The 13,935-nt window shown below is 43.5% G+C and overlaps 1 protein-coding gene across 2 annotated transcripts in view; it reads right to left on the minus strand.

Moving 5' to 3' along the window:
- The window catches only part of nfkb2 (nuclear factor of kappa light polypeptide gene enhancer in B-cells 2 (p49/p100)), a 75,337-nt gene that overhangs the window by 30,957 nt on the left and 30,445 nt on the right, over nt 1-13,935 (minus strand). For both annotated transcript variants that reach the window (XM_073025086.1, XM_073025088.1), the window contains 2 exons: nt 12,603-12,761; nt 6,890-6,994 (listed from right to left, as the gene is read on the minus strand). In XM_073025086.1, the coding sequence (XP_072881187.1) occupies nt 6,890-6,994; nt 12,603-12,761 (264 nt within the window). The remainder of the gene's footprint in view (nt 1-6,889; nt 6,995-12,602; nt 12,762-13,935) is intronic.

A 13,935-nucleotide genomic window follows, 5' to 3' on the forward strand; every position in this document is an offset into this window, starting at 1 on the left:
TAGATGAGAGGGAATTTCTTCAGCCAGAGGACGGTGAATCTGTGGAACTAGTTGCCACCCGTGGCCATGGAGGTCAAGTCATCAGGTGTATTAAATGCAGTGATTGATAGATTCTTGGTAAGTCAGGGTATGCAAGGTTATGAGAAGGCAGGAGAACGGAGTTAAAAGGGAAATGGATCGGCCATGATGAAATGGCAGAGCAGACTCGATAGGCTGAACAGCCAAATTCTACTCCTATGCCTCATGTTCTAACTGCAAGAAACCACAGAGGATGATGGATACAGCTCTGCATAATCTCAGAAACCAGCCTCCCCTCCATGGACTTCTTGCGCAGTCAGCATCATCAAAAGCCGCACCCACCCCGGATATTCGCTCATTGCACACCTCCCACTCAGCAAAAGATACAAAAGCCTGAGAGCAAGTACCACCAGGCTCAGGTGAACTTCTACCCCACTGTTATAAAACTACCGTATGCTTCCCTAGTATGATAAGATGGACTGTTGACTTCACCATCTACCTTGATGTGACCTTGCACCTTACCGGCTCCCTGCAGTGCACTCTGTGTTGTAACACTATTCTGCATTTGCTGTTGTTGGACTTTGTACTACCTCAATGCACTGTTGTAATGAATGGATCTGTATGAACAGTATGCAAGACAAGTTTCTCATTGCACTTCAGTGCCCTGTTTCAGTGCAATTATTGGTCCTATTCTAATGTGATTTCTACTCAGATCCACAACCCACAGATTGAATTCTCTGGTAACTGTGTGTGGACTGCAGCTTGGATTGGAGAACTCACTCAGTTGGGCAGAACCAGAGTACAACTGGTGTAAGGAGGTGGCACAATAGCATAGGGATTAGTGCAAGCACTTCGCAGCGTCAGCTGTAAGATCGGGGTTTGATTCCTACCGCTGTCTGTAAGGAGTTTCCATGTTCTCCCCGTGACCATGTGGGTTTCCTCTGAGTGCTCCAGTTTCCTCCCACATTCCAAAGACACATGATTAGTTTAGTGAATAATGGGCACGCTTTGTTTGCACTGGAAGTGTGATGACACTTACAGGCTGCCCCCAGCACAGACCTCGCTGATTTGATTTGATGCAAACAACGCATTTCCTGCACGTACATGTGACAAATAAAACTAATCTATCTTTATAGAATTTGTCACCAACTGCTTTTTGCCCAGTATTTGACGTAATCTGTGCAATGACAAATCAAAATTGTGACCGGCACTTGTTGAAAGTTATTGAGAATTAAACAGTGGCAAAAGTGAATGAACGAAGTCTCAGGTGTGGCAGGCTGAGTGTTGACAGTACAGGAGTCCGTTCCCCCCCCCCCCCCCCCCCACAAAGGTAGAGCGTTCCTATGAAACCTTTCTTAAGCCGAAATGGTGAAAAGCAAAGAACCATTAATTTATATGTGGAAAATTTTCGTAAAAGCAAAAGTGTGTGTTGCTTGAATTTCCAGCATCTGCAGATTTCCTCGTGTTTACTAACGTAGGTCTTTTGTAAAAGCGAAGTGGCATAAAGCAAACATTCGTAAAGTGGGGGACACCTGTAAATGATCTACTTACAGGATCTATGCTTAGATCCCTCCTGCTGCAAGTTAACAAGGGGGTAGAGGCTAGTGTTGCCTTGACATCTGGGCAATTTACACCAGTCCCCAGTCACTGCTGGTAGGGGGCATACAGAGAATAGACTGTGTGACTAGTGTTACTGTGAGGGTAACACTCAAGAGTGAATACAAAAACCAGGAAAAATGTAGTTCAGCAGGTATAAACTACCTGTTTCTTATGAAGGACCAGCTTTAATGGAAACTATGCAGACTGAGGGTGGAGTAAGGTAGAGAATGAGGACAAGTAGAGTAAAATCAGTAATGAGGGTGGGGAAAATGTAGCATTCTTTCTCTTAGTATTGAGCCACATCTTGCACAGAAACAGAATGAGCCACATGGACAGAGATAAGAATAGGGCCATAAGACCTTTAAACTAGTCAGGAAGGTAGAAAAGTAGTCAGCAATAGTACTCAGCATTCAAACTTCAGGAAAAGCTAGAAGACACAAAATAATCAAATGTTTGAATAAAACATTAGAGCAAGATGTTAGAATATGGCCCCATTTATAAAAATTCACTGCATGGAGAATAAAACAACACATCTCAGGTACAAATTCAACTTGCAGGGCATAACGTGTCAAGCACTGGGCTACGATTGTAAACTTAATATTGGAGGTTATGAGCATTGGAGAAAAATGGATAAATGACAGAGGGGGAGTAACAGGTGAAAACTTCAACAATGAGTGAGGCTATAATCAGAAATGTGTAGATGGTAAAGATGAGAAAAATTTATGATTCCAATAGAAGTGATTGACTCTGTAAACAAGTAGCAGAACACTTAAATAGAGATTAGATGAACATGCAGCAGAATGGCTTTCATTTGGATATCAAAGTTCAAAGTATACTTATTATCAAAGTATACATACACTTTTTGCTTTATGAACCATCAGTAAGCTGTCACCCATCTTTAGTGCTATCTTAAACTGTATACAAATTGACATAAGCTGAATAACAGCAAATTTTTAAGTGCTGAAGGATAGCCAGTTATTTCTGACCTCAGCTCCATAAAGCTTGAGTCTCTCATTAACTAAAATTCTAAGTCTTGATGAAGCATGATGGCTCAGCATACACCGCACTGTCGGACAATGCTGAAGATTCACAGCAATCAAACAAAATATCTGACATTTAACAAGGTCCTTAATTGTAGGCTGATCCAGAGATTAAGGAACATGGAGAGTTGGTAAATTGGACTCAAACTTTGTTTAGTCATTATATGACCTTTGGCCTTCTGGTAAAGATGGCACTGGCAAGACATGGCAATGTTTTACAGGCAGCAAGCAAAACTAACTATTCTATTAATAAACTTTTTCTGGATTACAATCACTGTAATCCACAGTCTGTAATTTCCCTTTAAGAGTCATGTTTTTGAACCATCTGTATGACTTGACATTTTTGTGGTATCCTGAAGGATTCAGCAAACTGGACTCTCATTAACGCAGGTACGGTTACAGCAGCCATTTATGGAAAAGACTTGGGGCTGATTGAAATGGTGGGACCTAGGGCCGAGGGTGAAAAACGAATCAATCTTTGTCCGATTTAAGCACTGAACCACATTAAAAATAATAAGGCGTCAAGGCTGAGGGTGAAAGACAAACTGCTGTTCACTGCTCTGTGAGGTTTACTTGCCGCAGCACTGAATCTCACTTTTGGGGACTCTGTAGTTCATGCTCCATGTATTAATTGTTTACATTTTTAATGTTTGCACGATTTGTTCTCCCCCCCGCCCCCCTCCCGCACACTGGGTGTTTGACAATCTGTTGTGTGGGATTTTATTTTGAATGGATTCTATTCTTTCTTAGCTTTAAGGTTGCTGCAAATCTCTTGGTTGTATTTAGCAGACATACTCCGATTAAGAAATACACTCTGAACTTTGAAGACTAAAGATGATAGCGGAAAAGGGGTATTATTCTGACAGAACAGTGATGTTCTGTATGGAACAGTGCTGGGAACTTGTTTATAAAAATGACTTGCATGAAAATGTAGACAGCTGCTTAATAAGTTTGCAGGTGACACCGAAGCAAGCAGAGTTGTTGAAAGTGAAGGAAGTTCGGAGAGAACGGAGGGATGTGGACAATTTGTAGGCAGAAAGCATTAGTTTAGTTAGATGTTTAATTACTAGTTTAATTTGTTCAGCACAACAGTGGGCAGAAGGGCCTGATCCTGGGTTGGGCTGCTCTATTGTCACGGTTCAACGTTACGTTTATGGGCAGAGAAACGGCAGAGTATAATCAGGGCAAGAGAGAGGTCAAGAGCAAGTGGAAAGTTTACAGTTAATGGCAGCACCCTTAACCGTCTTGATACCTCTGGTGTCCAAGTCAATAGCTTTTAGAAGTGGCATCACAAGTAAAGAAGGAATACTTGTTCTTCATCAGTTGAGTATAGCAGTTGGGATGTCATGCTGCAACTGTATAAAACTTTGGTTCAGCCACATTTGGAGTGTTGTGTGCAGCTCTGGTTGTTGCATTACAGGAAGCGCGTGAAGTTCTTTGGAGAAGGTGCGCAAGAGGCTCACCAGGATGCTGCCTGGATTTGAGAGCATTAGCTACAAGGAGAGGTTGGACAAACTTGGATTGCTTTCCCTGGGTCATCTGAGGCTGAGGGGAGACCTGACAGGGTAGCTCCAATAATACAAAATACAAGATCGGAAAGGTGGGGTAGATAGTCAGAAAGAAATATCAAATATTAGAGGAAAGAGCTTGAAGGTGAGAGGGCACAAAAGATCCTGTGCATGCCGTAAATCCAAAGCAAAAAACATAAAATGCCAAGGGAACTCAGCAAGTGAGACTGCATTTATGGAAATGAATAAACAGTTGACTTTTCGGACCAGGACCCTTCATCAATCCTGATGCAGGGAATAGAGGGATACGGATCATGGCAGGCAGATATAGTTAGTGCTTTTTTATTTAAAAAAAGGATCTAGTGCTTTCCCGGCATATATGACAAATAAACTCTTCCCGGGCTTCCAGCCGGGTACACATTTTGATTATATCTGACACTTCGATGACAAACTCTGACATCTTCATTGGGGATGGCAGAGTTTGTAATCGAAATGTCATTTATAATTGATACCTGTACCCGGCTGGAAGCCTGAGGAGAGTTTATTCATTACATTTCGTTTCACTTGGCAATACAGACAGCACAAACATTATGGGCCAAAGGGCCTGTACTTGAGCTGCTCTGTAATTGTATCAAGTGGCTCACTCCTTTGAGAATATCCTCTAGGTTCATACTCTCCTGATTAGGTGAAACACTCATAGCATCCACCTTGTGTTATTGAACACTTGGCAGCTGCTCAGCCTCATGCCAGCCATCACTCACTGAAATTACAGCTGATCTGTCCTTTGTCTCACTTCCACTTTACTGTTCTTTACCATAACCAGCTTACCTACCCTCCAAATAGCTGTTCATCATCTTTTGCAATAGCTTGGCCTCCAGTTTTCTGGAGTTTGAGAAATCCAGATTCTTCCCAGCCTTGACTAATGCAGGCAGCCCCTTTCTCTGAAACTATGCCCACATGTTCTAAACAAGAACAGTAAAGTTTCAGGTCCCCCCAACTTCCTCCCCTGAATGGAATCATGCACACTCATTTCAATCTTCTAAACACTGTAGAGTGTGATCAGAATGGGACCTCCTTGAAGGACCCTCACAAAAGAGCCAACTTTCGCTACCTAGTAGGGTGACAACCCCATCTGTCCCTTTACCGTCACAGATGCTGCTCAGCCTGCCGAATTCTTGCAGCGGTTTGCTTTATTACTCCAGATTCCAGTATCTACAGTTTCTCATCTCTTTTGTTTCCTCCAAATACATCTTTCCTTAAATACGGAGACCAAAATTCTACCAAGCTCACCATGTGTTGTCCCATCAAAGCCTGGTACATCTCCAGCAGGACTGACTTGCTTTTATATCACTCCTCTTGTAACAAGCATTTGCTCTCCAAACATGAACATTTTCTGCACCGTGTAAATATTATGCTTCAGTAACCTTTCCATCAAGGTATATAACTTCATGTTTCTCCATACCACACGGTTTTCCTCCATTCACTTAGTCTTCCATGACTTTTTTGGTCGCCTCTCTGACCTTCCCCACCTGCTGTCAACTGGAATGAAAATACCCAGTTCTTTCACCCACACCATTCCTGTAGATATAAATAGCCAGGCCCCAGCACCCAGTACTCTGGCTCCAAGCCTGATTAATGAAATGTCCTGTTTATCCATATCCTGTGTATCCTATCTGTGACCAACCACTTGAACAGGGGATTAAAATATCAAACACCAACCGCTCACAAGATCACAGAAATAAGTCCTTTAGCCACCTGAGAAGGTGTTGGTCATCACACACTCGTCTATTTAGATCATATGTTGATTGCACTTTAGTGTCCATCTCGCTCACAAATCACAGACAGTGACATTTATGCAGTCTTTACTGCAAAGGGAATGCTGGGCTAAAGTACAGCTTCCTAAGGGAGCGGTGGCACTGTTCTTTCAAGCAGGATGTACTTTCATTGGACTCACTACATTTAATCCTGGCATGAAGTTGTTGATCTGAGGAACACTGAGCAGATATGGCCACTGCAGGGTGTGCCTAACCATGTTAACCTTTCGTAATCATGTGTCTGTAATCCCCTCTTTAACAAAGAATTGCAGAATTATCTCAACAACTGATCTTCACTTCCAGCCAATTCCACCTCCCAGTTACTGTCAAGGTGAATTTGCCCGCTGGAAGATGAAGCCAGCCAAATGTACCAGCTACAGTACACTTCCACTCTCATAGCTTCCCATAAGACACAGAAGCTGAATTAAGCCATTCAGTCCATCGAGTCTGCTCTGCCATTCCTTCATGGTTGATCCCAGATCCCACTCAACCCCATAAACCTGCCTTCTTGCCATATCCTTTGATGCCCTGACTAATCAGGAAATGATCAAATTCTGCCTTAAATATACGCACGGACTTAGCTTCCACTGCAGGCAGCAGCAGAGCATTCCACAGATTTACTCCTCTCTGGCTAAAAATATTCCTCCTACCCCTGTTCTAAAGGGTCTCCCCTCAATTTTGAGGCTGTGCCCTCTAGTTCTGAAAACCCCCACCATAGGAAACATACTCTCCACATCCACTGTATCTAGTCCTTTCACAACACCGACAGAAACAGTGGATTCACAGCGAAGACCTGGTTGCAAGGAGACACGAACACCGTGGATCTGCATCCCACCTGAAGCACGAGCTAGAGCCTAAAATGAACAGTGACCTGCACCAGACTTTTCTTTCTCTGACCTCCCCAACTCACCTTTTTGAACCTTGTCACACAGGAGGTAAATCTCATCTCCACCGAGCACACAGCCAGATGTTTTATCCATCCTTACAATCTTCAAGTTGGAAGCATTTGGAGCCTCTGCCAAACAGAAGGTCAGAAACATTAAAATATTAACAGCAAAATTTAAACTAGGAATGCAGTGAAGTGCATAAAATGTCTCACATGTAAACAATGAAGATCCTAACCAGGTCCCTAAAGCAGCTCTTGAGCAAAGAAACCCAAATTTCATCCTTCCATTCCCTGAAATGTCTGCCAGTTTCTACTTGAGAAAATGACCAATGGGAAAGAGTTATACACGTATAATTTCAAAAGTAATCGTAAAAACAACTGCAGGGAATTTCCCGTTCTACATCCTTGATGTCTTAAGATGAATTGGTTGGAAATACCTCAGAAAGTCCACAGGCAGAACCTGTGATTAATAGCAATTTTAAAAAAATGGATAAAGTATACAGGTACCTTGTGTCTCACTCCTCTCCAGTAGTACTTCCTGCAGTCACTGTTTCTAACCTTACCAAACTCCAGCAATTTAAATCAAACCATGTGCCCCTACAGAAGTTAATACACATTGCTACCTTGTAAGCTATGGTGCTCTCACACCATTTCATTATTTTCCTGTCTTCGCTACCTTCAGGCCCATGTATAATTCAAAGACTTAGTTCTCAAGAGGTTCAATCACACCAGCCAATGGTTTTACTCAAGATTCTTCTTTCAATTAACATTACCCAAGTCTCTCATCAAGTTAAGACAGATCATGTGCTGTTCTATACTTCATTGGAAAAAAAATAAGTCGTAGGTAGCCATCGATCCCAGGGCATCATGGGTTTGCACCTCTGGTAGACTGTCTTCTCCTGGGTGCAAGCCTGGGTGGGAGGATTTGAAGAACTGTCTGTTGCCCAAGCAGCGGGTTCTCCCCCTCCATGTAACTGACGTAGTCCAAGGGAAGAGCAAGCACCGATACAGCCTGGCACCAGTGTCGGAGAGATTGCCAGAGTGAAGTTGTAAACAACATCAAACTGCCTTAGGGACACCGGTGCTCTGAACTTCTTCCTCAGAGTTTGCTCCCGAAGCCTTTCCCGTGGGTGGATATGGCCGCAAGGCAGCAGAGGTTTAAGAAAAAATTATCAGGGTTTTCCTTCTCCCAGGCGGGCTGCTGTCCATTGCTGTTGAGCCCCACCTGTCCGAAGCAACTGGTTTTGAGGTGCCAGTGGTCTGCCTTTGCCTGTTCTCTTGTCAGTATAAACAGTTTCACTGGGCCTAGTGGCTACAGTGAAGGCCTAGAGTTGGATTTGGTTGTCAGAGACACATGCCATTTGGAGCACTTTATAGTTAGTGGGAGCTTATCCCCACTACCACCCCCGACTATGACAAAAAAAAGTCTAAAATCAAATAGAGAAATCAGGTCGCAAATGGTTAGGGGTCCAAAGGAAGATCTGTAGTTTCTATGGTGGCACTGTCTTGTTGCTCAACTTTCAGTCATCTTTGTCAATGCCTTGAAAGATGCCCCAGTTACCTTCCCTCATTCTGATACTTATTAGGTGGTTGCTGGCTCACAAGAGGCTTCTGCTGGACAGCAAAAGGTAGAAGCTAACAAAAAAAATTCACAAGGTGCATGGGATCCAAGACAAACACACACAATTGTTAACCAGCTGGAAAGGGGATCAGCGACAACTAAAGCCCTTCCGCCAACCACTCAAAGTAAGTTCAGACCCTTTAATGGATCCATTTGTTCCCAGTCTATTCTCCCAGAAACATCTTCCAGCAGCAGGTTACATGACAGATTTTCCTCACTGACGTTTATAGTTGTGATCAGAGCTGAAGGATTTTGGCTAAGAACACCTCATCACTTCAAAAAGCATGTTTCTGAAATTATAAATTATCTTATTAGCTAAAATACAACTTACAAATGCACAGTTTAAGGATATTCATCAAATGAAACACTGAAGCTCTCTCTCTCTCTTTCTGGAGAGGTGGTAGAGGCAGAGACTTTTTCATAACATCCAAGCTTCTAGTCAAGGACTTGAATTACCAAAGCATCAAAGACTATGAACCTAATGAAGGTAAATGGGATTAGTGTAGGTGGGTACAAAGGATAGCATGGACATGGTGGGCTGAAGGGCCTGTTTCAGTGCTGTACAATTCTGTAAGAGTACTGCTGGTCTCTTTACCCGAAGGTGGTGTACATTCTATAAGGAGCACGGTGAAGATTAGTTACATTGGAAATGGGGATGTGGTTTGCCATTGGAAATATTGACAGACAGACAGACTTTATTGATCCCGAGGGAAATTGGGTTTCGATATTGATCAAACTATTCTCCATAATGAAAGGAGGTCTCAGTGAAACTTAGATTTTGTGGGGTTTTTTTTTTTTTTTTATTTTTTTTTTTTTTTAAATCGCTCGGCTCAACAGGCTGGACTCAGGTAGGACGTCTACCCAGCTGAGGGGTCTGGAGCCTAAGGGCACAACTTCTGCATAAGGAGTAGATAGTTTTGGACTGAGATGAGATAAAGGTGGTGAATATTTTATAACTTGATCTCATGGTTGGAAACACTCAGCCACTGTGTCCTTTCAAAGAAAACATCAATAGATTTCCCATTATTGAGTGAATGTAGGGGTATGGTGATGCTGGAAAACGGAGGTGAAGTAAAAGTTCAGTAGTGATCCAGATCAATGGAAGAACTGTCCCAATGTGCTACTTACACTTCTTTTTCTAACAGTCTGAATACGTTTACTTATTTCAACCAGTTACAGTCCTCTGGCAGAGAAGTGTCCATCATAGCTTGAAATGGCCTCGAAGATACTCAACAGTAGGTTGGCTCTGCAGTCAGTCATTCCCTGTCTAACGTACCACCACAAACCCCACTTCATTCTGCCTCAGTGAAGCCACCCTGTCTTGTTCCTCAGTCTCACAGCCTGTCTGAAGAACATACTACATCATGCCCAGGAACTCTAACACCACAGAGATCAAGCAGGCAGATATCCAAATATATACCCATGTCCCACAGTGACTCGAGAGTAAAACTGAGCGCTTCAGCATCAGATCCTGGTGTTGGGAGCTGAATAAAATGTGCAGAGAAGAGGAGTTGAGGCCAGCATAGATCAACCATGGTCATCTTGAATGGTGGGGCAGTCTGAGGGTCTGGTGTTGTGTTCTGACTTGCACCAACAGCAAAGCTGTGATGTGGACCAGCATCTGCAACCGATTTCCTACCTTGTTGAATTAAGTTTTAGGAATCCTGCTGACACCTTGCAGCTTCAGCAAACAATCACCATCCCTGTCTGCTACCCTCACTGTTCAGTTAACCCAACATCAGCATGTTAGGATCCCAGGGAGTTCTAAATAAATCCACAACATTTCCACAATAAGGAACTTGCTCAGATTGGTAACATTGCAACAATAATCATTCCAATCCCATTCTTTACCAAACATCGGTTGAATGAGGTCGTAGGACAGTGGTAGTAGACAAATTATTTTCTAGCTCAGCCACCATCTCACTGGCCTTGGTTTCTCCCATTGACTAAGTCTGACCAATTCCAATACTAGGTACAAACGTCAATTGAAAAACCCAAGAACTGCAGTGGGAATTTTCAGTGAGTCATGACCGTTGCCTTCTGAACAGACAAATGACAAATTTTACCTCAGTTTGTTAATCCTAGTATCAGTCAGTCACAGCCATCCCACACCAACTCAGATCCTTGCCCAGGACAGAGCTCAAACACATGAAACTCTGTTGACTCGTGTTCAAACTCTTAACCAAAATAGTGTCCTTCTCTTCAGCAGCAAAGCATGAGATTGGGTGTCTGCTCATCTGCTACATAAAAAATGATGAAAGGGATACACAAGATAGAGGCAGGAAACTAGGGGACAGAACCTCATGGCTCAGGGAAGTTGATTTAGGAGAAGAGGAACTGCTTTTCCCAGAGAGTGGTGAATCTGTGTAATTCTCTGCCCAATGAAGCAGTGGAGGCTACCTCAGTAGATATATTTAAGACAAGGTTGGATCAATTTTTGCATAGTAGGGGAATTAAGGGTTATGGGGAAAAAGGCAAGGAAATGGGTCTATGGCCAGATCAGCCATGATCTTACTGAATGGCGGAGCAGGTTCGACGGGCCAGATGGCCTACTCCTGCTCCTATTTCTTATGTTCTTACATTCCTTACCCAGCTTTATTATAAAAGGAATTAATATTCTCCAACCCGGATAGAAAACTCAACAAACACTGTGGGGTAGGAGCCGAGTGACAGATGGAAACTGCAGCTGATAGGGATGGACTGCAAGGTGGAATGTGTAGTTAGTGTTGGATTACAAAGACAGGTGAGAGAGGCATAAATGGGGGATTGGAAGGAGCATGAAAGAGACCCAATATTGGAAGACAATGCTCGTGCCATTGGCTTGTAGACCACCCAGAACAAATACGAGGCTCTGTTCCTCTCTCAGCTTGGTCGTGGAGGATGGACAAATTGGTGTGGGAAGAGGAATTGAAATGGCAGACAGAGCACAAGGTCATCTGCAAAACGGTCACACAGTCTGCGCTTGGTCTCTCTGATGTGGAGGCCACGCCGAGAGCACCAGGTGAGGGTTGCAGGAGGTGTATGAAAATCTCTGCCTCACCTAGATGGGCTGCCTACTTCAAACCTCAAACTCTCTCTCCCACCTGTGCCCATCTAATTTTGGTTCCATCTGCCCCTCAACCCTCCTCTCCTGATGGTTCCTATTCTCACCACTTTTACACATCAGCCTTCAGCACTGGTAGCTTTTGTGTCCTTGCCAATCACCCTTCAGCAGCTCTCCTTCCTCCATTGATGGCAATTCTCCAGTGGGGGACCTGCATGTCTCCCAACTCCACCTCCCCCTTCCCCCACTGAGCTCCATCTGCCCATCACTCTTCACTCCTTCTCAGTCGACCAATCACCTCAGGCTGCTAATTCACCCTTCCCCCTCTTCTCTTTATAATGACAATCTCTCCTCTCTACTCAGTTTAGACACACAAAACATTAACAATTCCTTACCCCCCCCCCCCACCCCAACAGAGGCTGCTTGACTATGTTCTTCCAGCAGATTGCTTGTTGCTGCAGATCCCAGAACCAGCAACCCCTTGTGTCTCACTCTTTTGAATGGGCTATTTCATTGAAGCTTCACCTACACGTCAGTTCTAACTGGCCCACCAGTGAATTCACACCTGCAAGTGCTGTGTGACCTTGCCTGGACCAGTTCAGCACCTCCACATTTACAGCACTACCGTGGCCCACTGTCATGTCTTTAGCTTTGACATTAACTGTGATGCAAATTTCTGACTGAACTACGGCAAGGGATTGAGAACAAAGTCCTTGATCCTGTACCTCACAATCGAAGGATGAACACAAAGTAACTTTGGGATGTTTTTTATTACCTCAAAGATGATAAATGAATGCACTTTTTTGTTTCATCCCTGTGTTATTTGTTTGCCAATTTGTTCTATTTCAACAGGGACAAAGCACAGGAATAGACTCTTCAATACATCATGTCCACACCAACAGTCAAATACTCAACCAGACTAATTTCACCTACCAGCACCTGGTCTGAGGCCTTACTGGTGATTAAGTAGTTGCACAGATATTTCTTAAATACAGTCAGAGCAACCTGCAAGCATCTGTTGCTGCACCTCTGGTCCCATCCACACTTTTACTGCTTCACGTTCTAATACTTACTGCTGTCAAAGATGGGATTGGAGATAACCGGTTCGAGAGGCAATGTGTACATGCCCTCGCCATCAGGGAGATACGCTGTGAACTGCAGCCTCACAACACTCAGGTCCATTTCCTTGGCCAATTGTTCGGACTCTTGTCTGAGGTGCTGGAGCTCTTGTGCTGTGAACGTTGGTTGAGAGAGAGTCAATATTGATTACTGATGTACACAGATCAATTCTCACAGTGTGCTCGGTGAACCTTCAGTAAGCCAGGAATAAAAAAAATACCATGCACTAACCACCCATCCAGGAAGTAAACTTCACAGTGCTCCCACACAAAATGAAATACTACATCTGGGTAGCTCTGCATAAGACTGGGAAACCATGGGCTTCATTTCTGAATGGCCAAACAGATAATTCCAATGGTCTTTGCAAGGCAATAAATACAGGTCAGCTAATAAATGGACAGGAGCTACCAACGCCCACATTGCTATTTGTCGCATGTACCCCAAGTGTCCCATGTATTTATAATTCAGCTGGGCTGATCTTGGCCTAGTTTTCTACCCATTTGACTTCTTGATTGACAAATTCAGATTTTTGTTGCAAAGGACCCTCAACTTTACAGATCTTTCCTGTAGAACTTGACCAAGGACCAAATAAATAAATAAATGGTAGAGTGCGGTTAGCACAATGCTAAATCATACCAGGGACATGGATTCAACTCCCACCAGTGCCCGTAAGGAGTCTGCACATTCTCCCTGTGACCGCATGGGCTTGCTCCGGGTACTCTGGTTTCCTCCCACAGTCCAAAGACGTAGTAGGTTAATTGCTCATTGAAAGTTGTTCCCCGATTAGGCTAGGATTTAATTGAGGGATTACTGGGCGACGTTGCTCAAAGGGCTTAATCCACAATAAAAAAAATCATGTATTCTCACACTCACAACTTCTAAACTTCATGCTAATTACTAGGGTTTTACAGGAACCAGTACTGGACTGGCCAGTGAACGAACAGAATGGATGAAGGGTTGATTGATCAGGATGGACACATTTGATAAACAATTTGCTCCATTCCAGAATAAATGCCATCATGGACAGTGTCTGTAGAACACATGGGGACTGCGTTGCAACTGATTTGGAAGCCATTCTTGTCTCAGATCCTCAAGTAAGCTCACCCTGCCCCAATAATAATCCTGTGTCCAAATTCAGAAGAATTCAGAGTATTTATAACTTTGCACTATTCTAACCTATTTCCTCACATCTCAATGCCCACAGGACTGTTGGTCCTGGTTTGTAGAACACTGCGACTGGATGCAACCCCCACTGCTGGCACTAACTCCTTCTTACCCTAAAAAAAA

Source organism: Hemitrygon akajei, chromosome 21 (genome assembly GCF_048418815.1).
Source record: "Hemitrygon akajei chromosome 21, sHemAka1.3, whole genome shotgun sequence".
In the NCBI taxonomy this organism is placed as follows: domain Eukaryota; kingdom Metazoa; phylum Chordata; class Chondrichthyes; order Myliobatiformes; family Dasyatidae; genus Hemitrygon; species Hemitrygon akajei.